The 24,871-nt window shown below is 52.2% G+C and overlaps 8 protein-coding genes across 8 annotated transcripts; 5 read left to right on the top strand and 3 right to left on the bottom strand.

Moving 5' to 3' along the window:
• Positions 1–301: 301 nt before the first annotated feature.
• On the top strand, positions 302–3,025 carry J4E83_003937 (uncharacterized protein; the record flags this gene model as incomplete). The annotated part of the gene is made up of 3 exons (XM_049330869.1): positions 302–405; positions 478–2,921; positions 2,970–3,025. The coding sequence occupies 3 exons, from the start codon at positions 302–304 to the stop codon at positions 3,023–3,025; spliced, it is 2,604 nt and encodes an 867-aa protein (XP_049190286.1).
• Positions 3,026–4,272: 1,247 nt separating this feature from the next.
• Positions 4,273–5,807, top strand: RVB1 (RuvB ATP-dependent DNA helicase pontin; the record flags this gene model as incomplete). The annotated part of the gene is made up of 4 exons (XM_049330868.1): positions 4,273–4,425; positions 4,476–4,695; positions 4,747–5,294; positions 5,340–5,807. The coding sequence occupies 4 exons, from the start codon at positions 4,273–4,275 to the stop codon at positions 5,805–5,807; spliced, it is 1,389 nt and encodes a 462-aa protein (XP_049190285.1).
• A 373-nt stretch (positions 5,808–6,180) lies between these two features.
• J4E83_003935 (uncharacterized protein) lies at positions 6,181–6,717 on the top strand (the record flags this gene model as incomplete). The annotated part of the gene is made up of 1 exon (XM_049330867.1): positions 6,181–6,717. The coding sequence occupies one exon, from the start codon at positions 6,181–6,183 to the stop codon at positions 6,715–6,717; it is 537 nt and encodes a 178-aa protein (XP_049190284.1).
• Positions 6,718–8,896: 2,179 nt separating this feature from the next.
• On the top strand, positions 8,897–10,511 carry J4E83_003934 (uncharacterized protein; the record flags this gene model as incomplete). The annotated part of the gene is made up of 2 exons (XM_049330866.1): positions 8,897–9,121; positions 9,171–10,511. 2 exons carry the CDS (start codon positions 8,897–8,899, stop codon positions 10,509–10,511), a joined length of 1,566 nt encoding a protein of 521 aa, XP_049190283.1.
• Positions 10,512–11,808: 1,297 nt separating this feature from the next.
• Positions 11,809–12,648, top strand: J4E83_003933 (uncharacterized protein; the record flags this gene model as incomplete). The annotated part of the gene is made up of 1 exon (XM_049330865.1): positions 11,809–12,648. The coding sequence occupies one exon, from the start codon at positions 11,809–11,811 to the stop codon at positions 12,646–12,648; it is 840 nt and encodes a 279-aa protein (XP_049190282.1).
• Positions 12,649–13,003: 355 nt separating this feature from the next.
• On the bottom strand, positions 13,004–13,522 carry J4E83_003932 (uncharacterized protein; the record flags this gene model as incomplete). Its single annotated transcript, XM_049330864.1, has 1 exon — positions 13,004–13,522. The coding sequence occupies one exon, from the start codon at positions 13,520–13,522 to the stop codon at positions 13,004–13,006; it is 519 nt and encodes a 172-aa protein (XP_049190281.1).
• A 338-nt stretch (positions 13,523–13,860) lies between these two features.
• J4E83_003931 (uncharacterized protein) lies at positions 13,861–14,667 on the bottom strand (the record flags this gene model as incomplete). Its single annotated transcript, XM_049330863.1, has 2 exons — positions 13,861–14,477; positions 14,529–14,667. The coding sequence occupies 2 exons, from the start codon at positions 14,665–14,667 to the stop codon at positions 13,861–13,863; spliced, it is 756 nt and encodes a 251-aa protein (XP_049190280.1).
• Positions 14,668–22,650: 7,983 nt separating this feature from the next.
• Positions 22,651–24,582, bottom strand: J4E83_003930 (uncharacterized protein; the record flags this gene model as incomplete). Its single annotated transcript, XM_049330862.1, has 1 exon — positions 22,651–24,582. The coding sequence occupies one exon, from the start codon at positions 24,580–24,582 to the stop codon at positions 22,651–22,653; it is 1,932 nt and encodes a 643-aa protein (XP_049190279.1).
• Between the last annotated feature and the right edge of the window lie 289 nt (positions 24,583–24,871).

The raw sequence follows: 24,871 nt of genomic DNA, 5'->3' as shown, positions 1-24,871 counted from the left end.
CCGCCGCCACCATCTGGTACGTAGTCACGTGCGTTTCAGCCTCTGCAACATATAGTCCGCAGCTGCCCCTCCTCATCCCTCGCGTCACTGCACCGACGCTAGCCTCACTTTGCGACCCCACCTTTACCGCAAACGCGCCCATCCCTCCCTCACTGCCGTGTCCGTCATTAACACGCGTATACTTGCGCAGTCGCGTGTGCCTAAAGCGGAAGTCGCTAACGAACCAAGATTAGCAACAACATCAAACACACCATATACTCTGTCAGCCGCGCGCAAACCCGTCTTTGACTTTCATGGCCCCATGGCAGTAATGACATCACCTACTGTCGACAAATCCTCCCTGGACCTTAAGGCGAGCGCTTTTGCGCCGGCAGACGCAATGGCAGTCGATACCGAGGCAAACGGGTAAGTCGCTCTTCCCTCCACCTTCACCCGCCCCTCCTCTCTCACCTCGCGCAACCTACTAATACCTAGTAGTGTTCACGATGTACTCTTCGACGAACCCGACTCCAAGACCACAACCATCGACGATACAACCGCGCAATCAAAACCCACTACCAACGGAAATCACGTAGACATGGACGAGTCAGCGCCTGCAGTTGAGCCCACTACCAACGTATCCGCCGGAATCGATGGTGTCGCACAATACCTACCTGAGAACCAGGACAATAATTCGCTGTTTGGCGACTCGGATGTTGGTGCCACGGTAGCGAACGCTGTCGAAGCGCCGACTTCAGACGTACGCGATGAGCCCGCGACTGCAGAGGAGCTCTCTTCAGCCACCCAGGCAACAGGCGCTAGCACTCAGGAAGTGCCCGAAACCCAGCTAGCCGACAAAGAGCAAGGCCCGACCGAAGATAGCATGGACACCACCGCTGATGCGCCTGAAGAGTCGAAACCCTCAGAGTCCTCCGGAGCCCCTACCAAGCCAATGCACGACCTCACGATCAAGACCGATGGCGATGCCGCCACTGCACCCCAATCCGTTGCCGCTCAATCACCGGCGATAGTAGACCGGGAAATGGAGGATGCCCCGTCCTCTGGCAAGGTGCGCCCCCGCGAGGATGACGATGACGACATTCCCGACGCGAAGCGCACCAAGACTGAAGAGGAGGCCCAAGCCGACTTCAAGCTGCCGGAGTTGCCGAATCAGGCAGAACAGGCCAGCGTAAATGGAGGTACCCCGGGCCCGACATCTGACTCTGCGCAAGAAGCATCAGGTGTCCACAAGGCTGTTGATTGGGAAGAGTGGCCCACCACTCCGATGACGGATGCACAGAACAGGTTTCTTCTTGAGCGGATAAGGAACACGAAGAAGATCAAGGTTTCATTAGCGTTCAAGGATCCTGTTGACCCTGTAGCCCTCAATATCCCGACTTATCCCGACATTGTCAAGAACCCAATGGACTTGACGACTATGGAGCACAAGCTGAAGGACAAAAAGTACACTTACGTAAGGGATTTCATGGCAGATCTCGATCAGATGATCACGAACAGCGAGCTTTTCAACAACAAGGAGCATCCTGTAACGCAAGCAGGTTACAACCTTCGCGCCTACTTCTTGAAAGGCATGGGTAAGATGCCCCGAGGCGCTGCTGCGGAAGAGCCTCCAAAGCCAGCAAAGGCCAAGAAGCCGTCAGTGAGCACTTCGCAAAAGGCTCGACGTGAGTCTCGCGTTGCGCCGCCCAACGTCAAGTCTCCTGCTGTCGCTACTCCGGCTGCGACGTCGCCTCAGGCTGCCTGGCCTCTTCAGCAGGACGGTACTCCACTGATTCGACGTGATTCGTCCACCACTGACGGTAGGCCGAAGCGAGAGATTCACAGGCCGTCGAAGGATTTGCCGTACACCAACGCAAAGCCGAGACGGAAGAAGTTCCAACAAGAACTCAAGTTCTGCGAGTCTGTCCTTACCGAGCTCATGAAGCCAAAGTACAGTGCGGTCACTTACCCATTCATCGCTCCCGTAGATCCCGTGGCACTCAACATCCCGTCCTATCTCAAGATCATCAAGAAGCCGATGGACTTTGGAACGATCGAGAAGAATCTGAAGAACGGTGTCTATCAGAGTGCCAAGGACTTCTACGCGGATGCGCAATTGGTTTTCCACAACTGCTACAAGTTTAATCCTGAAGGTGATGCTGTCAACCAGATGGGACACAAGATGGAAGATCTCTTCGAGAGCTTGTGGAAGGAGAAGGCGGACTGGCTTGCTCAGCATGCGCCTGCTCCTGAACACTCGCCAAGCGACCTCTATTCCGACGAGGAAGATGAGGAAGACGAAGAGGAGGAGGAGATAGACCCTGCTCAGGCGCAGTTCCTTGCAATCCAACAGCAGATTGCTCAACTAAACGCCACAGCGCAACAACTTCTGCAACAACAGACGGGTGGCAAGCGTACTTCCCCCAAGTTGCCTGGCAAGAAGAAGAAGGCTGTGGCGCCACCAGCAAAGAGGAAGAGTCTTCCCCTTGCGGTGCCGCCTCCTGCCAAGCCCATCAAGACTGCTCCGGTCAAGAAGGCAAAGGCTCCTGCGCCTCTGAGTTTCGCCCAGAAGCAGGAGATTTCAGAGGGTATCAGTACGCTCGGCGATCTCGACATGCGTAAGGCGGTCCAGATCATCAGAAACGGCTGCCCGCACCTTGCTACCGTGAACGATGACGAGATGGAGCTCGATATGGACGAGATCAACGATGATACTCTCCGCGAGTTGTTGAGGTTTATCAAGTCTCTGCGTAGCTCTAAGGGAGGTGCCGTGGTCGATGATGACTTTGAACCGCCGAGGCAGGTCTCGAAGCAGGCGGCGGCCCGACCGAAGAAGAACAAGCCTATGGGCAAGAGCGAGCAAGAAGACAACATGCGCAAGATCCAGGAGAAGCTGCAGTCGTTCCAGGGCGGTGCGTCGGGGTCCAGCCAGTCTCCACCTGGTGAGTCGTCAGTACGTGCACGTTTCAATCACCCACTAACCTCTGCAGTGCATGATGCATCCAGCGATGATGACGATAGCGGCTCCGAGAGCGAGGAGGAGTGATCTTCCGTCAATAAGTCCTGCTGTTCTCGTGTGACGCCCTGATTCGATGATTGGTCCAACCTCTTCTTCTTCTTGACATGATGGAACGTGGGCGTCTGATGGCAGGGAGAACTGAGGCAATGTCAGTGCTTGCTCAAGTCGGAGGGCGTCAACTCACCACCAAACCCATACACAACAACCCACATCGATTGTATAGTATTCTCTTGCACACCGACCACACCCTAGAGGTGCCATGATCATGGTACCAATGCCGACAACGGATTACGAGTGACGAGGTTTGTCTTTTTAGGTCCCTTTGGTCAAAGGCATGGGCTGTAAGCCCCAAGTGGCACTTGGCGTGGAGGTTCGACTGAAAATGGAGGACATGCGAGTATCCTTTTGCTGTATGAGTATGCTGCTCGGGTAGGCAGCCCAGAACAAAATCCAGATAATATTGCCAAATGTGCGTTGTGCCTCGGCGTGTGATGTTCCATGGTGCTTGTGGTCTTGGCTCGGCAGGCTTCGAAAGTGGATGCCAGTGGATGCGGCGCAGTTGTGGAGCTGGCCGAAAGGGATAACCGCTATCGTGTGTCGCTTCGCCTGTATGGTTCTTTCGCATATCCATGTGTGTTTTCAAGATAGCCCGTGTTCCGTCAGGGTGAAGGAGCGGCCACTAGATGTTCGGGGGAGGAAGTTCCGAGGGGTGACCACGGTGATGGCGGTACTCAGGGCGCGCACATGGCTAGGTATGCTTCCGAGGACGATGGACTGTAGCACTGTCAGGCTCGGACGCTGTAAGAGGGAGATCAGATACTGTACGCTGTGTTGGGCGCCTCGCTCAGGCAGTGACCCTGACTGCGACGTCGTGTGACGGGAATAGACAGCGACGCCATAGAGGAAGGCGCGATGGGCGAAAATGCTGGTGAACGGTAGTGTGCAGTGCAGAGGCTGGGGCGATAGCAAGAACGCAGGCAGTATGGCGGGCGACCCTGAGACAGGCCCGGGAGTGTGAATGCCCTGCTGCTGTGAGTGGAGGCGGAGGGTGGGGATTCCAGCGGGTGACTGACATAGAGCGCCGGTGCTGCGGTCGACGCGCTAAGCTGTGCCTTTCGCGAACTGCCATCCCTCCCAAAACTTCGAGCTCAAGACACCCCAAACAACGCGCGCCCAGCTGTACATACCATCACCACCCTTTCCACGCGACTGCCATCGACAACCCGATTGCGAATCTCTGCCGTTCCGTAGAATTGAGCGCTTGCGACACTAAAATGACGACTGTGCCAGTCAGCGAAGTCAAGAGCACGCACGATCGCTCATCCAGAACCGCGGCGCATTCCCATATCAAAGGACTAGGTCTATCTAGCGATGGACGCGCAACTCCCTCAGCTGGTGGCTTCGTTGGCCAAGCTGCAGCACGAGAGGTACTTGAGCCCTGCACACTCTCGTTCAGCCTGGGTACTAACAAGCGCAGGCATGTGGTCTAGTCGTCGATCTTGTCAAGGCGAAGAAGATGTCAGGCAGAGCCGTGCTACTCGCAGGTGGTCCCGGAACCGGTAAAACCGCATTGGCGTTGGCTGTGAGCCAGGAGCTGGGTACCAAGGTCCCATTCTGTCCGATTGTTGGCAGCGAGATCTACTCTGCGGAGGTCAAGAAGACCGAAGCGCTCATGGAGAACTTCAGGAGAGCGATAGGTGCGCATTCACACGATTTGTGGGCACGGACTGTACTAATACATCGAACAGGTCTTCGCGTGAAGGAAACCAAGGAGGTCTACGAAGGTGAAGTGACAGAGCTCACGCCTGAAGAAGCCGAAAATCCGCTCGGAGGCTATGGCCGCACCATCTCGCACCTCCTCATCAACCTCAAGTCTGCCAAGGGCACAAAGAAGCTGCGACTCGACCCATCCATATACGAGGCCATACAGAAGGAACGCGTCCGTCTGGGCGATGTCATCTACATTGAAGCCAACACGGGAGCCGTAAAGCGCGTCGGGAGATCGGACGCTTACGCGACTGAGTTTGACCTCGAGGCGGAGGAGTACGTCCCGATACCCAAGGGCGATGTGCACAAGAAGAAGGAGATCGTTCAGGACGTCACCCTGCACGACCTAGATGTCGCCAACGCGCGGCCGCAAGGTGGACAGGACATCATGAGCATGATGGGACAGTTGATGAAGCCTAAGAAGACTGAGATTACCGAGAAGCTGCGGTTAGAGATCAACAAGGTTGTCAATAGGTACATCGACCAGGGCATCGCAGACCTAGTACCCGGTGTGCTCTTCATTGACGAGGTAAGACACTACTTCTTGGCCCATGAACTCAACTAACATGCGCAGGTTCACATGCTCGATCTCGAGGCATTCACGTTCCTGAACCGCGCTCTGGAATCCCCTCTGTCACCTCTTGTCATCCTCGCATCGAACCGCGGCAACACACATATCCGTGGCGGGGAGAATCTTCCTCCTTCAGCGCACGGCATCCCGACCGATCTCCTCGCGCGTCTGCTCATCATCCCTACACACCCATACGGACCCGCAGAGATCAAGTCGATTATCTCCACGCGCGTCACAACCGAGAAGCTCAACATCTCTGCGCCTGCGAAGGAGAAGGTCAGCGCTCTTGGTGAGAAGATCAGTCTGCGATACGCGCTGCAACTTCTCGCACCCGCAAGTGTACTGGCAGAGGTCAATGGACGGGAGAACAAGCAAATCGAGGTGGACGATGTGGAGGAATGTCAAAGCCTGTTCTTGGATGCAGGAAGGAGTGCGCGAGCACTGGGCGAGACGAACGGATACATTTCGTAGAGGTTGTGCTGCAGTTTGTACGATAGCCTGGCGTTTGGATGCAGAGGATGGTGGGCGTTTTCACCCAGAAGGGACGATAACTTTCTGAAAAGTTACACGCAACATGTACTGGGGTCATTCCATATCACGATAATAATTCGGAACTGTACATTCAGATATGTAGAATGTTGTGATGCCTGTCCACGATCTACGAAAATGCGACCTCCGTTGCCACTGCAAGGCTCCGATTGGCTCCGTACGAACCGCGGCCCAGATCGACGGTCAAGAAAGTCGTCTTCGCCTTCGACTCACAAACAACTTTCACTTTCCACGCAACATACCTTGTGCAAACCACGTATCTCTCAGCAGCTCGATTACCTGTACAACACCCGTCATGGCCGCCACAATGCGCACCATCGCCCGTCTCCCGCGCCAACTCTCCCGCCGCACCTTCAGCATCTCCACCCGACACGCGCAAGCACCTTTTGGCTCAGGCCCAGCACCACCACGCCTCCCAAAAGAAGACCAAGAAATCTTCGAAAAGCTCCAAAAGCAAAGCACCGGCGCCTTCAGCACCCCAAAGGACATCGAAACACCCACCTCCACCCCCAACATCCGCATGCGCATCAACCAGTCACCCGACTCGTCTCCTACACCCGCGTCTCCAGCCTCGGCGTCTCGACCCCAGATAAACCAGTCGCCTGATAGTGCTAGTAGTGAAGGACCGGAGATCAGATTCGAGAATGGCAAGCAGATTAAGAAGGGAGAGGAGTTCCATCCTAATATGAGGAGAGGGGCGCCGCCGGAGTTTGAGGGCGATGTGAATCCCAAGACGGGGGAGGTGGGCGGTCCGAAGAATGAACCGCTTAGGTGGGGGAGTACCGGGAAGACGGGGGATTGGAGTTATAATGGGAGGGTTACTGATTTTTGAGGGGGTGCGAGGGGAGGAAGATAGATGAAAGAAGTTGAGCTCTAGGTGAAGGGGATATGGATGATGTGGATATGTATATGCTAGAGAACGTGAACAAGACGCTCAGTTATGTTCATGCCATCGTAGAGAGATGGAATTCATGTAAAGAGGAATACCATAGTGCATGTATCTAGTCGTCCTCCAGATCTGATGACTATTGAATTGCAGACATGTGAGAACCCGTACCTGCGCCTATTCAGAATAGTTAGGCGTTATATGAATCAGTAGTCAATGAGCGGACATCTGTCATGAGTGACTGAGTGCATGCCGATGCATCTACTATCATTCCGAAAGGGCGAACAGTATACATGCCATTATATGGGAGACACCTTTCCCAAAGCATTCATATTCAACTACACTGCACATAGTCTGCGGTCCGTACATATAAGAAGCGACATCGGAAGAATGGCATAGATTATAGCTGCCTAGTACGATATCCTGATGTAAGCTCCGACCTCGGTATCTTGCAATTGCGGAACATGTGCCAAATGTCCTTTGTGTGCTGTAGAAGAAAGCTCAAATATACATGGTGAGGTGTAAGAGTGGTGGAAGTTCTCGAACTCTGGCTTGGTGGCTTGCATGGCGTTCGGATAGCTTGGAGTTCCGCGGCAGTGTACTCCCCGGATCACCGAATCTAACAACGCTCTGGTGCTTTGATGCGGGGTTCATCCGTGCTCGGTAGACTTTCGGTTTCCGAAATTGAAGAGTTGCTGCTTGGTTCTCTGTGGCTGAACCGTGGATGGAATTTATTGATGCACGACCGTTGGAATGAACCCTAATGACGCACTTGGTCCCTGAGGAGCACCATGTGTTTAGGACGAGCAGGTTTCCAGCCAGGCGAGTGCTTGAACAACACACAGTACACTTGAGATGACAGCTGACGATGCAGCGGGGCGTACCTAGGCATTCACAAAAGTTGCAATAGGATCAGCCAAGCACGTCTCGACGTGGCTTTTGAACGCCATTCGGGCATCGCGAGGAAGCCAAGTATTCCCACATGAGCTTGCGCAGCATCATTGCTTGCTATGATGAGGCCAAGCTATGACCGAAAACCTTGGATCGCAGAACATGAATGTTTCCACAAAATTGCGTGAGGGCGGGTGTGTTGTGCAAGGCCATGGTGGTTTCATTCCTGTGCCCAGGTTTCAGCCGTGCTGGACGGGCGTGGCAGGGCCGATCCTGCCCTTTGGGGGGAAGCCGGCAAGGATGTCGCTTATCATCCTTGGAGTGATCAAGCTTTCGCATCATGGATTTAGCTGCAGGTCCCACATGGCTTTCTGATCATCAACGCTGGCCGCCCGCCAGCCGCTCTTCTATCGTAGATCTGATCTCATTGTTGTCGTCAGTCTTCATCTGCCGTCCCGTCCAGCGCTAGCCATCATGCTGCATCTCCCCAACTGCCCCTATCGCTGTCCTCAATCCGGATTGCGTTCCGCGGGCCTCAGTGTCCAACGAAACACAGCCCTGGAGTCGTGCAGCAATGGTCTCGGTGTAATTACACCGTCAGCGCGCGCTACGACCTGTCGGTAAATCACCCTGGTCAGCACTATCCACTTCCATAGGCCTAGGGCTACCCAGTCACCGTGTCTGTCGCATCTTCATGCATGCGAATGGTCTGGATTTCGAATTACCCTGGCTTGATGCTGTGGCTGGCGGCGGTACGTGTTGAGCAATGCAGCGATAGGTACCTAGGTAAGACCAACAACAAAGTCGCCCGGGCTCTTTTATACCCGCGGAGTCCGCCCTTCTGTGACGTGGACCTGAGTTGTCCCACCACCGACTCAGCCCTCAAGCTTACGTTTGCTAGCAGCACGATGCTAATGTCACTGATTGTTCCCACGGTATGTACTCACACAGTGCCAACAGACGCCACCCGTGAATGCTAACGCCTCGGAAATAGTGTACCTTCGCACGTCAGTTCCCGCTATGAAACTATGATGCAATTGTCAAGTTTCCTTTGTTTTCCTATCTCGTTCCCCTAGAACAACGATCTACCATAGCCCTGCCGCACTATAGCATAGCTCGTATCGGAACGACCCTTCGGCGACAACCAGGGGGCAGCGCGGCCGAACACGATACAGATTGTCAAGATACTTTGCGGCTGCCTTTCTTTCCTCGCTTTCTCACACAGCTGTCGACAATGTTTCGTTTGCTGCTTTGTGCAGCGCTTTTCTTTCAGCACGCCCTCGCATTGAAGGAGACCATCGACCTTGGATACGCGCAATACCGTGGGAAATATATCGGCAATGGTGTCATACGATGGGCTGGTATGCGGTATGCCCGCAGGCCAATCCGTTCAGATGGACTTCGATTCGCTGCACCTCAAGATCCCGAAGATGAGCGCAATGTTGTTGACGCTACAAAGGTACACAGCGTTTTCACGGTTTGTGGACACCACGCTAACAGCAGTTTAGTTTGGACCCCTATGTATCGGCACCAAGAGCAGCCTGACAGCCGAGTTTGGAGAGAAACACTCAGAAGACTGCCTGTTCGTCAACGTCTTTGCACCAGAAAGAGCTACCAACAAAAGCAAGTTACCGGTTTATGTCTTCATCCAAGGCGGCGGCTTCAACATGAACGGCAATGCGAATTACAACGGTGCAGACTTGATTGATGCCGGCGACGACGGCATGGTTGTGGTCAATTTCAACTATCGAGTAGGGCCTTATGGATTCCTGGCTAGCAAAGAGATCGTTGCAAACCAGAGCTTGAGTTTGAACAACGGATTGAAAGATCAGAGGAAGGCACTCGAATGGGTTCAGAAGCACATTCAACAGTTCGGAGGCGATCCAGGGCACGTTACCATTGGAGGCGCAAGTGCTGGCGGGGGTTCAGTGGTCTTCCAACTCACTGCATACGGTGGTCGAGACGATGGCCTCTTCCATGCTGCTGTCGCCGAATCTCCCGCCTTTCCATCCATGCGAGACGTAGAGAATAGCCAATGGCAGTATGATGAGCTACTACACCAAACTGGATGCGCGGATCTCAATTGCATGGCCAGCTTGGATGCGGTCATCTTCCAGGATGCTGTACGTACTCTCCTGAAGCCTTTCCCAGGTGGCAAGAACCCACCGCTTTACTTCTGGAACCCGACATTGGACTACGATTTCATCAAAGACTTCACCTTCAACGAATTGAAGGCTGGCCACTTCGTCAACGTGCCTACTATCTTCGGTACCGCCACAAACGACGGGATCAACTTTGTGGCCAAGAGTATCATGTCTCAACCTCGAGCTCAAGACTTCCTAGTTGATCAATACCCCGGTATAAAATGGGACACGATTCGTCAGCTTTGGAATGGCAACATTGGAACCACTGGCGACGCTCGCTGGAGATCATTGACCGCCGATGTCTATGGTTATATCCGCTATAACTGTCCTAGTCTCAACATTACTGATACGTACGCTCTCAATAACACGAACCCGACTTGGCAGTACAGATGGAATGTTGGAACTGCATCACACGTTGGCGAACTCCTGCCAATCTGGAACAATGCCACTTCAGCGGCTGGTGTCTTTGTACAGGCGTACTGGGCATCATTCATACGAAGCTATGACCCAAACACCCACGCTGCAGAGTATCTAGTCTCCAAAGGTTCAGAGCTACAGAGCCCGGACTGGCACTCATTTGGCGCGAGCGAAGGGCAGCGATTAAGCTTCAACGACAAAAATGAAGTGGCCATGGAAGCTATTCCCGAGACTGAGTGGCAAAAGTGCGATGCCATCGACGACATGGGTCTGCACCTGAAGCAGTAAGTCTACACCCTCTCTAACCAAGCGGCCTGTCATATGCCGGCAGATTGCGTACCGATGATATTCTTGCCATATTCAGAAGTTACGCCAAGTCAGGAACGTGAGCTAACGATGACCGTAGACCCGTATTCGACCCCACCTCTCTCGGAACTCGGCACACACCTCTTCCATCCGCATACATGGGCGCCGCTACCATGCTCTTCAGCTTTTTCTACTGGGCTTACATATGAACAATGCGATGGACAACAGGACGCAAAATTACCAACATCCGTACGCCTAGCCCAACCCAGGACCAGACCGCAGTCTGAGTCAAAGGCGCACTCTATTCTTTCTTTCCGTACGCCAAATGGCGACGCACAACTAAGACATCTGACACACGATGTCATTCCGAAGCCACGTCGATACTCTCACGGCTGACGCATCGCACGAAGAGAAGGCAAATGCCGGGAGTGAGCTGTATGTCAGCTAGTTATACATCCGTGAGGAGGCAGTGAACACCTGAGGAAGAGAAGAGAAAGACGCATGAAGAAAAGCGAAGGCAGAAGGCCAAGCATGAGATCAGAGGAGCTAGGGAGATGGCAGTGAATGATGGGCCGGTGCCTCGCACAAGGCTCTCTGGGCGTCTTGCTCTGTTCACTCATCAACGTATCATTCATTGTGAATGATGGAGGCTCCTCTACCCTAGAAGCGCATCGTACAGACGATGGGTTTTCACACTGATTTTTGCCCATGCGCATAAAAGCAGGTATCTTTTGCTCCAAGAAAGGCGTCTTCATCATTGCGAGCTCAATATTGCACGCATCTCCAACCCATCACACGTACCCATTTTGGAGGAGCTTTTGCAATATACAAATATCTTCTTTTCACCTTGCAAGTCTCGAAACGAGTGTGAACCGCGCTTATGGACTACCCACCGCCTATAGCGTCTGCGAAAGGGAAGATGAAGGCATATGATGATGAAATTGGCGATGAAAACTGTCCGCGCGTAGTGGACGACTCTGATGCGGCCTCGGATTTCTCTTTCGATGCGATCCCGCGGGAACCTTTGACACACACAATCCCAGGGTGCACAGAGGACTCTACTTCGTACAATGTCGCTGCAAATTTGAGTGAGCCGTTTGAGCAACCAGTGGCAGTACCTGTTTTCACTTCTTCCTTGCAAGAGCATTTTGGTCCACTCGACACCGACTTTTTGACGCCTTCCGTGACTAACAACACACCAAATTCCTCTACAAGCACCAGCCCGCAACCTCGATACCGCCTTAAAGACTCGAGCGCGCATCGTTACTCAAGTGACTCTATGTCGCTCTACTCATGGGAGCAACCCGCGCCGAAACCACGCTACTACGCTCAGGCGCTGTCTGTAGAGGACCTGGAAGCGCTCGCACAAGGCGAGAAGAACCACAACCTCCAAGAGTGGTCGGACGAGCGCCTTTTCACTCACCATGGGGATCGCAGGGGCTTGATACCCCAGGCCATGCCCTTGGAAGAGAAGATGTTCGCGCTCGCAGAGATTGAGCACAAGATGCAGCAAAGCCAGCCCGCTGTAGCCAAGACGAAGGAGCAGGTGCGTAATAAATTGCATATACCTCGGATTAGGAAAACAACTGACGATACGAAGGATGAAGAACATGGTCGCACGCAATTTTGGCAGTCTTCTCAGTCGACATACGACCTTCGCTCTTCTATACTGCCACCTCCACTACCTCGGTCAACACCAACAACACAGCCTGAGGAGTACGAAGAGCCACGCAACCGTCGCTACTCACACACTCGTGCAGTCAGCAACGGAGACTACTTCTACCAGCCGTCCAGCCCTCGTACAAGCGCATACAACACCCGACGTATCTCGCCTCTAGCAAGCCCATCAGGCCCGTCCTCGTCTAGCTCTTCGAACCATGTACGCAGCCCTCTGAACCAAGAAGTACTGTTCCGCGCTAACCCTGAGACGACGTTCGACTCTTTTCTCGTGCCACACAAGTCTGGTACGGGTGTGGTCCTTGCGGATTCCAAGAACGCGATGAAGGATAAGACACCAACGGCGAGCCTGAGCCCTAGTCCGAAGGCGTTGGCGAAGGTTAGGCGGTTGACGAAGATGCCGTCGATGCCGCTGCTGCGGAAGCGTAGTAGTGGTTCGTGAGGTGGGTAATTGGGTCTGGTTTGGAGAGATGACGAGGGATGTGCTTTTGTTTACGTTTTTGAACACGCTTAGATGGTTTCGGATGTACATATGAGGTCTTTATTGATTAAAGGCTCATAGACAACGCTTGTATTAGTGTTGCATGCATGGCGTTAAAGTTCACCTCCGCATTAGATATGAGTGACGGAAGGAACGTTCCTTCGACACGTGGTATGTCTAACACTAATCAGGGATGGCGCATTCCCAGAATGAGCTGTCTGAGAAAGCACGGTCGCTCCATCCTCCTGTCTCAACATCCAGGTGTCTCATATCCAGATACCTTACGCTACTCGGTCTCATCTCAAGTGAGCTCTGCTTAAGTCTTCATCTCGCCTTTCAGCACCCTCTCATACTCCTCCTCTTCAACAGCCTTCACATACAACGTCACGTCTTTACCAGTATTCCACTCGGCATCGACTAGGACTTGTGTCAAGCTATGGCCCCAGGAGCCTATCTTCCGATACTGGCTTTGAGGTTTAGCCCACTTCCAGAGTAACATGCGGCCTTCTGGAACCAGCTCCCCGCTCTGATCACCAAGGACTGTAAAGCTTAGGATGTGGACCAAAACGCCATCGCCACCGTCACTGTCGTCATTATCGGCAGCCTTTGCATCTCGCAGTCTCGCGACGAGCTTTGATACCATCTGCGCGTCTTCTGATGGAGTCTCAAGATCGATCTGGTTGCGGAGGAAACTTGCGAGATTGAGTTCGCTGACTGGGACGCGTACTTCGCCGAAATCTTCGTGGGACTGGATGAGTTGGATTTGAGCAGGCGTGAGCTGTGTATGCAGCTGGATGAAGGGGCGTGAAGGACTTGAAGTTGGCCTGTAGCTCATGATGGTGGATGATTTTGGTGTAACGGCTACTAGGAAGGTGTAAGGGCGTGTCAGCGTTGTTACATCTGAACGCAGTTTGTGGCCCTTCAAAAAGTCAGCATCGCCACCGATAGGCGCTCATTGGATCATCTCCTACCGAAGTTAGTGATATCTGGTGCGCCATTGTGAGGGTTGTGTTAGTTTTCACATGACTCTATCAGGATGATCTAGGTGAGTTCGGTTATATCGGCTATCCTTGAAGGAAGGATGGTTGCCTAGAGGATCTGATTTGATCGATTGGAGTGCCAAGTGTATGTACCCAAACTGTCATCGCATATGTAGCACATCACCCTCGATGACTACCAGTCAAAGAGTTTATCCTCTCCGTGAAACTGATCCATGATACCGTTGCTCTCCGCCTGAATCCAGACACCCATAAGATCCACAGGCGAGAACTTGAGCCATCCATTCCACACTGTTTGAGGTCCTTCACCACCTGGACGACCACCTGCAGCGATCACTTCAGGCCCCTCCATCGTCGTCTTCATCCCATCTAGCAATTTTACAAACGCCTCCTTGGCATTGTATGCCAGTTTAAGAGAACTTACGCCTTCTGGCGGCGCATCTCCTATGGGTTCGGGGCCGTTCTCCAGACTCTCAAGAGCTTCATCATCGATGACTATACACCAGGCCCACTTTGGACCGAGTTTCTCCTCATCGGGAATGTCGTCCTGTATTGCAGGAGGCCCAGGTTCACCCATTGTCTCTGGGAAGACTTTTTGAGCATAATGTTGGCGGAAATGCCTGCAGACGACGTCGAGCGACGCGCCAGGCATATAAGCAGCAGGATCGAGACGTAAGATGTCTATAATCTTTTGGTTGTATGGCGCGGGGTTGCTGTAACGCAGGTTATCTGTTGCGTGGGCGTAGACTTTGCGGATCACTGCTTGGAAGTGCGCATCATCATCGGTCGCATCTATTGTTCATCAATATTTGCACTCGATAGGCTGCATTCTTTTCCACTGACCTGCTCTGTCTTCCTTATCTGTATCTTCGTTTGAGACTTCCTGGCCTTGTGGGCGCGTATAGGTGCCGTAAACGAAGAAGCCCCAGGTCGGATCTGCCCATCTTTCAAACTTCTGCAAGAATTCTTTACAGTCGTTCATCTGGCTCTCTTCTTGTGTCGCCATGTTCGCTCGTTCTGTGTTGCGCGAGCGATTGTTGGCAGAGAATAAGCGTGAGATGCGCGCAGGCTATGTAGGATCGCAGGACTGCGGGAACCCGTGGACGCCTGAAAGGCATGGGGGTCAGATCCTGTCGGCTCTAAGAGTGCTGACGTAGGAATGAGCCCTTGCAGAGTATATTCAAGTTTGCGAAAGTACTAACCTCTACTTGTTTCACCGTGCATCACAATCAAGAGATGGATTGGTCTGCGAGTTGGAGGCCGAGGATAGGCGCAGGGCGAGGCCACGCCACCTGCGCCCCTCGTACGTTGGAAAAAGTAATCGTGCATTTCTTGTTTATCTCACACCAAAGTGAACGTCGCTTTGCCCTCAGCTTCCCATAAAGATCGCAAGCCCTGAGTTTTGTCATCATTCGTGCCCCGGCCCATACCGACTCGTCTGTAGACGTCAGGTCGAGATGTAGATGCCAGAGCTAACCACCAATACGTAAAGAAGCCTACCCCAACAGTTTCACTCAAGATACAGAGACAACATGTGATCTCAAGTATTGGCTCTTTGAATGGATCTGAATCGGGAAAGAAAAGCCCTATATTTTCCCGGGTGTCATGCGTAGTAACACAGCGTCCCCATGCAGTCGGTAACCTAGGTGACCAACTACCCAGCTGTACATCTCCCTTAATGAGATAACCTCGAAGTGGGAGTGGTCTCGCATCTACTGCTTGAAGATTGATGAATTGATCCGAAGGTGTTCGGTCTCGACTGCGATTTGTGTCATCGATGTTATCATGAGGATGGTCCAATTGATCGATCATCACTGTGCGAAGTTCACGTGACAGCTGCTCATGCTGAAATTCAATGGGCTCACCCCACTTTGATAGCCAGGTCCAGGAGGGAGCGTCCGTTATATCAACAACTTTCGGACGAGCTCGATGTGATGCATCTGTTTCGTGACCATCATCCACATTCCAAAGTAGTCCCAGAGGGAATTCTTCTTTCCAGATCCCGTTGATGTATGAAAGTTGATTGTGCCTCGAAAAGACACTCGCAATACCGGCAATCGCTGGTAGAACATCGTTCACGTAGGTGAGCGAGCGCTTACAGTAGTTCTCAACAAGTTCGCCCCAGCGCATGAACATTTCTCTTCCTTCCCGCCCGTCCAGATCCTTAGGAACCTGACGGTCGTACATCCACGAACGTAGTTCAGAGTGTGTGGAGTTCAACGTAGCGCTGCGGTCATCTTCATCAGGCAAACTCTCCCAAAAAGCGCCATGTCGGCATTCCCATTTGATTTGACGAGCCCCGAACTTGAGAAGTCGTTGTGCCAGAACCTCCTCTTGCAAAACCCATCCTCTTTGATATATAGACGCTGGCGCGGGTGGGAACTCGAGCTCGCTGAACGGGTTGTAACAAGCGTATCTCGACGCTTCCACCGTATGGCTATCGAGAGTCGCTCTGAAATCCAATATGCAGGGTTTCGACGAGCGAGGATCTCGTGAAACGGACAGTCCAGCATCGGCATCATCCCCTGCTTCTGCAAACAGTGTTATCTTTGAAGCTTGATAGATGCTTCCCATTTCGCTGATCTCTTTTAGCAAGTCTTGGGGGGAGTCATGTATGATACAAAGTGCATCTATCCACAGGTATTCGAAGCCAAGGCGACGTGTAACACACACAGCATCCTGAAAAGTCTTCGGAAGGGCTTCAAATGGAATCTTCTTGCCATGATCGGCGATATTCTCAGCTAGAGTGCGATATTTCTTCGAGTCGCCCCATTTGTAGCTTAGGGTAAGATACGGAAGGATCCTACCCCCACTGACCTCCAAGGCAAGATCTTGTGGTCCCTTAACGTGAATGAGGCGCGTAGGGGCGGTATAATTTGTGTCAATACCGCAGCGAGAATGCTGATTCAAGCATGAACTAGACCAGGTTGACGCAAGTTCCATGTTTGCTTCCGAAAGTGTCGAAGAATCCTTCCAGTACGAGTATGTGTCATCTTCAGCGTTACTATCGGTAGTCGCAGGATCTAGGCGAGCTAGCGCCATTAAGGACTTCTGGAAGGTGACTGCGGACAACAATATGTCAGTTAGGATTTGCGAAGGATAGTCAGAGATTCTTACCTGGCAGATTCTTCTCACATTGGAAGGTCCACTTGCATTTGCGACTGTACATTATAAGACATCCGAAGTATATAGTGCCAAACTTCGGGCTGTTGTCATGGACATAGATCGCAAGGACGATCTGATCGCCAGCAACGCACGTCTCACCCTGCACTCCCCTATCCATCGAGATACGGAGCTCGATAGTCTTACAGAAAGCACAGCCTGAGTTCGCAGTCTGTGCTAGACAAGCATCGTCTTGGGAATGTAAATAGTATAGTGACGGGAGTGGTGACTTTCTCGCCGCTTCCCGCAGTTCGGTTGGACAGACTTCATAGGGTTTGAAGTGTATGCTGCGACACTTGTGACAAAGCATCGTTGCAAGAGCGCTCCAGGCCTCGCTTGTGATCCAACTGTCAATACTATGGCATATAGCGTGTCAAGGCTAATACTTTTGGCTGCTGCTCGTTAGATGTTGCTGCGCCTCCGGTCGTTCCCAGGTGTGGTCCAAGTCGGGCCGTTTGGTTGACGTAAACCAAGGTCGTGGATGATGATCGATTGAATGGATGGATCAAGTTTGATGATTCATAGTGGAAATGAAGAACTCGAGTCGGTGTTCTTTCTAGGCTGCTACCTGAGACAGTCGCCACCTAGGTAATGCAGGGCTACGGCGGGGTAATCTGAGAGACCTGGCCCTCGGCGAACACGGAACATGGACGCCTCAACACCGGCGCTTTAAGATCTACGTCTCAGCATTGCCGACTTCGCCATCAAAGGCAGATATTGCATTTCTTGGATTCAGGTGGGGACGATCTGCGTAGCGAGTCTTTTCAGTTCCGCCAGGTCTCTGGCAATGAACACGACAATGACCAGCTCTCATTTTGTGAATCCGAAGACATGTACACCAACGTCAACACATTCTCCGCACTGATAGCACGACAAGATCCGCCACAAGCATCTCAGCTGCGCAGTTGTGTCGATTATGCGTTTACAATCTTAGCTCATTTTGCAGTTCGCGCAGCGGCGGCTTGGTTGGTGATTGCGGGCAAACAAGTGATGGCTGCAGGGTCTCCTTCCACCAATCACAGTTACATTCCTGGCAGTCTATGGGAGGCTGAAAGGGGTACCAATGCAGTGGATGTCACACGACTGCGATTCTGGAGGGGCCGGGTTCAAAACTTCAGGCAATCTGGAAGACTTTCGGACCAAAAGGCCGTAGATGCTACGATCGAGGCTACGATAGCTCTTGATGAATTAATCGCCGCGCAGGGTTGAGTGGTTCCCAACGCAGACCGTTCTTGATAGACCTTGCTGGAGCCATGTCAAATCGTGTCGATAACCGACTTTGTACCTAGGTACTTCGTGAACTTACCATGCTGCAGATTATCTTCGCTCGTAGGAGCCAAACCAGTGCACGTACTGCTTCACTGTCTACCGCCAAGAGAATGCACATGGCCTAGGCAGTGGAGACTTTGCTTGATTTTCTTTTTTCATTCCACGAAAGAATTCGAAAGGTGCGTAAAGGCCTCTTGTAAGTTATAGCTCATGAGATGCGTAGGATAACGATTACACGGTCATGGTCCGGTGAGTTTGACTGTATATGTTAGCATGTAGAAGTCATGAGAAAGAGTATTGTTAGTTACCCGGCTTGCGCGGTGCTTATGTCCTTGTAAAGGACTTTCGGATCCCCCGTGGTATGCACAACTTTCATCGCCCATATATTCCAGACTTTCGTCTGCGGCAAGATGCCAGTCTTCTTCACCCACTCACTATCCACCCCCAAGGGATTGAAGTAACGGAGAAGGTTTCCATATATTTGTGTCCGGTTATTAGACAGTATTGGAGGCCGGTTCGTAGGCGCCACAGCTGTGTTTGGATTGGGCGGCTTCCCCTTCAACTCTCGCATGCAGCATATGGCGTTGAGCTCAAGTCCAAAGAATACGTTGGCTTGGCTTAATATGTTCAAAAGGATAAAGATGAGCTGATCGGTCGTGGAACCATTCGGGACAGTAACAAAGACAAGTAAAAGCACGAATATTGTGCCGATCCTTATGAAATGCTGAATCAATCTGTTCGGAATTCCATAACTTGTTCCGCTACTGAAGTCCAGTCTGTTGACGGTAGTCCAACTCTTGATTTCCCAGCGAGATCCCCTGATGACAAATGCTGAATTATCTTCTCCTAGAAAGATGGCAGCATCATCACCAACATCTCTTGCTTTTTTCTTCCGCTCTTCTTCGCGGAAGTTGATCATAGCGAGTTCGATAGTTCGGACGATGACTGACCATCCAGAAAGGACGATAATGTTCGTAACCCCAACCCAAGTCCCACCGGGCAGGACTCCAAAAGGTGCAATACGCCAAACAACTAGCAAACAACCCAACCATAGCCAAGTGAAGACGAGCCAGAGAAAACGGAACATGTCGAGTTTCCTATGCTTTTGGCGACTTTGGATCTCCCATGTGTTGTATTTTCCATTCTCAAGCATCCTGTGTTTTCTGATTGCATTCTCTAGTTTCAGGTTTCGAAGAGGTGCCGATTTGCATCCGTAAGGGGACAGGTAGATTGGACGTGAGGTCCCGGGCACACCATCGTAGAACTTCAGATAGCTTAGGATTCCGGCGACAGGAGCTGCAACCAATGTCTCGAGATGAGTGTCTCTTGCGGATCGGAACGCATTCTCCTCGTTTTCGCCGAGAAGAATCATAAGAGACGTGACGTCGAACATTCATGGGTTCTTGAGCGCGGCCATTGTGAAAGCTCAGCTACTGTCCAATCGACAAAGACGAGAGTGCGGAAGTTTCGGAGTGTCCACGGTTGTATTCCCACGGTTTCGGCTGCGTTGGGACGTATGGAAATGCGTTAGTGAAAGCTTCACATTTGGGAAACCACCAAGGTCAAGGCAAACCAAACAATTGATTGTCAAGGTGCCGACAGCGCTTTTATGACTGATAGTGGTAGCTGCACATCGCGCCAATTGCTTGTAGCCATGTCCGCACAAGTTTCAGCCTTCCTGCACATCGCATGTGCGAACCGGCCAGCTGAAGCAGGCGATATCAATCTGTGGATAAGCTGCATACTGTGCTGGCCTCCATACTCTCAATGCTCCTTCTCTGTAGCTTAGTCGTTCGGGATTCGGGGTGACTACAGAGGCCAGATATTACAAACGGCCCAGGTGAGATGCGATGATCTCAATTCGAAGAACGAGTACAAGAACGCTGTCGCACTAAACATTAGTGACAAGGCTTGAGCCTGCAGAAAAGACCGCGGGAGCGCAGGATACAGTAGAGCAGGCAAGCAGGGACAGAACGTCGGGTAATCTGCGCCAAGCAAGCCACGCAGAACGCACAAGACAGCCTGAGAACTTTTTGTTGATTGCGAGTAAGCACACGAAAACTTGTGTGTTGGGCTGGGATGGATTTTGGTTGGCAGATGGTGGGGGCTGGGGGCACGTCAGCGCACCTGCAATTCCGCCCTAGTCTCATGCGTGGCTTCTAGGTTCCACTCATTTGTCCGCATCATCATATGCCAGGCTGATCAACCGTTGCCGAAAGAAGTCTGTTACCTCTTTAGCCTGACTTGGTCTAGTCTTGCGAGGTCACTCGGTGCTTGTGTAATGTCATTCGCCATCGCACAAACGATGACAACCCTCTTAAGCACCAAGTCTTGCAACGCCGACAATACCTCACCCGTTTTGATCATGGTTGAGCGATGTCGAAATTTGTATCCACATGGTTGACACAATGCTCGGCGGACCACCCTCTATGCAAACAGTCATCGCCGCCAAAACTCCCTTTGCGGGTCATAGATGTCCTCAGCCGCGATGATCCGTTTCTCCTCGAAACAGACGGTCAAAATGGACACTACTTTGCGCTGAGCTATTGTTGGGGAAAACAAAGAGTCGCCGACATGATGTCCTTCGGCGCCAACAGTAGAGGGAGAAGAGGTCAACCGAAACCCCAGTCAAACATCGAAAACCACAAGTTACGAATATCCTACTCAGATATGCCGAAGACTCTTCGAGATGCTGTCACTTTTAGTCGACTGTTAAACAATACATACTTGTGGATAGATGCACTTTGCATAGTTCAGGGCGATGAGGAGGAGTGGGAGAGAGAACATCCCAAGATGGCAGATATATACAGCAATGCTAGGCTCGTGCTTGCAGCGGATAATGCGGATGGCCTAGAGAAGGGATTTCTGGGAAAATATTCGGAGATGTCGCGAACTCGGGAAGATTGGTCATCGATAAGCCCGGCAAAAGATCGGACAGAGTCTCTGCAACGTCGGGAAGGCACTCTCTGCCCCTCGCCATTATCCTTAGACGAGCCCTTGAACAGACGGGCGTGGTCTCTCTCAGAAATGATCTTCGCCAATCGAGTCATTCACTTTACATCCTCAGAGATGGTCTGGGAATGCAACGAGGTTCGGCACTACGAAAGCGGGATTCCATACGCCTTCCACGAAAATGACGACGATTCATTTCGCATGATTAGAAGTACGGCAATAGCTAAACGATTAAGTAAAGATGAGTTGTACAGCAAGTGGAATTCGTTGGTAGCGGCTTTCACAAAGCGTCAAATCAACAGCCGGCCAGAGGAAAGGTACAAAGACACCGAAAGATTGGTTGCACTCTCCAGAGTAGCGCGGAGATTTTCTCGGATATTGAGCGAGGTTCACCGATGCGTGGACGATTACCTTGCCGGCATGTGGAGAAGAGACCTGGAAGCGTCGCTGTTACGGAGTGTAGAAGAATGCCTACAAGAACACCTTCCAGGCATGCAGTGGAGGAGGCCGCAAACACCGAGAGCTCCTTCATGGAGCTGGGCGGCTATCGAAGGGCCAGTTTCGATTGAGCCGCTTGCCAACAACCAGTTTGATGCTTCGATAGAAGGGGTGGCCGTCGACCATCTAAGCAGTGGCGATTCGTTTGGTCGGGTGCTTTCGGGAAGTCTGACAGTGCGGGGAAAAGTTTTACACAACTTACTTCTCCAACTTGACGATCTTGACAGCTCGACGTATGCCAATAGGCACCTTTACAGTACCTTCGGATGTACAGCTGATGATGGCTATACGTTTGTTTTAGATGTTCCGTTGTCCCAGCAGGAGTTATCCCGCGGTGTCTCCTGTGTTTTCCTCGGCAAAGGGGAGACGGAAGCAAGTTTTGAGAAAGAGACGAGGAGGTATTTTGCTATTTTGCTGCTGCGCGCTGTATCGGCAGATTCTTTGAGATTTGAGCGGGTGGGAATATCTTCTCGTCATAGTAGCAATGCCAGCGTCTCTAAACTTTTAGCCAAGATGAAGGAAGAAATGATAACAATCATTTAGAGCAATCGTAATGCTTGGACTTAAGTGTGTTGCAATCCCTCTCTGTTGACCGTAATCACCCTGCCTTTTTCAGTAGACCTGCATGATCCTGCTTGTAGACATCGTCGTCTCTTCGTTTCAAAGCAACGCGACGTCTAATTCAGGTTATATATGTCAAGATGCCAGAGGTCTAATACATACGACCATAGGACACTGAGAATTAGGCTTCCCGTCCGCTCAGCCATATACAAGCAGTGTACCGGCGGATTAGTAGTTAGGTGGGTGACCACTAGCGAATCCCCGCTGTTGTATGTTTTTGATCTTCTTTTTGCCCATCTTTTTTTGATCCTGCAAGCGAACCTCCACCTCTTTTTGCAACATCCCACCTGGGCACAGCCGCTGTCGATGTCGACTCATCCTAGCTCTGCTGTCGTAACAGACATGGTCCAGCCAGTCTCACGTTCTAACCAGACACTAGCTCTAAGCTGTACACGCTAGTATTGAACATACCCCAAGAACGCCAATGAATACTCCTATAGAACAACCCAAATCGCTAATTGCATCAACTCCGATCAGTCCATCTTCCACCGCCCTCTCCAGGTCTAACACCAGCCTTCTTCTCACTTCCCGAGAACTTGGCCTCTTCCTCTTCCCACTTCTTCCGCTCTTGGCGTCTTCTCGCTGAGTAGGCACGCGAAAACCTCCAGGCTTCCGTGTCTGCCAGGTTCCACTGCTCCACGGCTTCGACTACCAGCTTCATGTTCCTGTCCTTGCTCTTGATGGCCTCGCGTGCCTTCTTCAAGCGCTCTTCTTCTTTCTCGATCCACTTTTCGTCGGGTATGTCGATACCCTCGATGGGCTTGGGGGGTTCGGGACGGGGGAAGACGATGAGCTCGGACTCCTTGCTGGGCGAACTGGGCTCGGCATTCGCAGACGCATTCTGGGGTAGACCGAAGCCGAAGATCCAGTCCAGATCGTCTTGGGTGATGCGTTCAGCTGTGAGCCACAGGGTATGGGCCGGAGCTGCTGCTACGAGCTCCTTGAACTTGAGTACGCGGTATTCTTCGGTGTGATCGTCTGGAATAGATTTATCGGTCAGCTTCTTAATCCACAGGTCGCGTGCTGCGCTGTTGCGGAGGAAGTTCTTGTCTATCATGTCGCGCGTGTAGTGTAACGAGGTAAGCGTATATGGATGGGGAACGGTTCCGATTGTGAAGAACTTGGTCGTATTCACAAATTCTGGGAACAGCTGAAGCTTCATTCCTTTGTTGGCATCGCATGGTTTGCACTTTGGTCGGTTCGGCGGGCATGACTTGGGCATTGGGGTAATCGGACATTGAGTAAGGTTACGCGCAATGTCCGTTGTTTCGCGTAAAAGGGCAGTCGTGTGCTCCGGCGCAGGCTTGACGATTACCACACCTTCCGGATGCTGCTCTTGCCAGGTCAGATGGAGATGCGAGTTGACTAGGTTCGCGAGCAAGTCGAGGGCCTCGGCTTGTGTCGTGTTGGTAAACTTGTCAGCAACCGTCTTGTACTTGCTGGAAATCGTAGCCATGTTGTAGGATGCAATTCCGTCAGCCTTGCTGTCTGAGTTCATGTCCTTCGTGTCCAGGAGGTTGACAATCGGTCCACCCTCTTTTTTGGCGAGCTTCAACAGCTTATCCTTGCTCGCGGTGACATTCTTGAGCAGCTCGTTGCCCATGACCTTCTTGATCGCGTCATCGACCATCATGCGATCTCCAAAGAAGATGGCGTTATCCAAGGTCTGGACCCTCGACAGCTTGGCGTATTCGTTTCGTCGCAGAAAGCTGAGCATCGGGTTCTCGTACTCGGCCATGGGCAGTGCGAGCCAATTGACAAGAACGCCGCCACCCATGTGCCCCCAGGCCAGCCAGCGCATGACCTCAAACTCGATCTTCGGATCTAGCTTCATGCGCTGGAACAGCTGGTATTGTGGGTGGTGCATAGCCTCAGCCCGCGACAGTACGACAGGCTTGAAGCCCTGCGCCCACCATGCCCGTCGCCATGCCAGTATCAGCCGTTGTTCTGCCGCAGACACTTCCTTGTCCTGCTTCTTCGGTACGTCGTAGTATGTGTAAATCGGCGGTCGTTCGCGTAGCGGTGGTAGGAGGGCGGTGTTCTCGTCGAGAGTTACGCGGGAGGAGAAAGGGTTGCGCCATTTGAAATCGCTGAGCCACTCTATAGCGCCGTAAGCACTGGCCGTGGTACTGTTTGCCTGAACCGGTGGCTTGTGTGCTGATGGTCCGAAGGGTTTGGGCACAGCTGGCAGCTCGCCCAGGTCAGGCAGGTGAGCTTGCGGGTGTTTGACCGCATCGGCGACTTCGTCATAGGTCGGGATACTGTCGCGTGTTGGAGTTCCGTAAAAGGTAAAGTTTACTATGACGAAGAGCAGAAGGATGATGATGACCTGGAACCTCCTCGGGGGCATCTGCAGCGCGATGGGCCGGCCCATGAAGGTATGCTGAGTCGGCATGGCACAATCGGATGTAGAAGTGAGGTGAATACAAGGCAGACTATGGCAATTCTGGCGACATGGGCGCTTTCAGGCTACTGGAGCCGGTATCCGTGGTGGGCCTGATGTTGCTGATTGAAGGCAATGCGGCGCGAACTCAGCTCCGCTAGGCGATACGGACGAGCTTTGAAGCAAACGTAACGAGCGACGAAAAGGCACAAAAAGACGCAGAGGTTGCAGATAGTCGCACCAGTTGACACGCCGGGTGACGCGTCGTGCTAAGGGAACGTTTCCAGTTTGGCGAGGGCGA

Source organism: Alternaria metachromatica, assembly GCF_023757995.1.
Source record: "Alternaria metachromatica strain BMP 0045 chromosome Unknown scaffold_6, whole genome shotgun sequence".
NCBI lineage: Eukaryota > Fungi > Ascomycota > Dothideomycetes > Pleosporales > Pleosporaceae > Alternaria > Alternaria metachromatica.
Note: the sequence above shows the minus strand (reverse complement) of the source record. Positions and strands in the feature narration are given on the sequence as shown.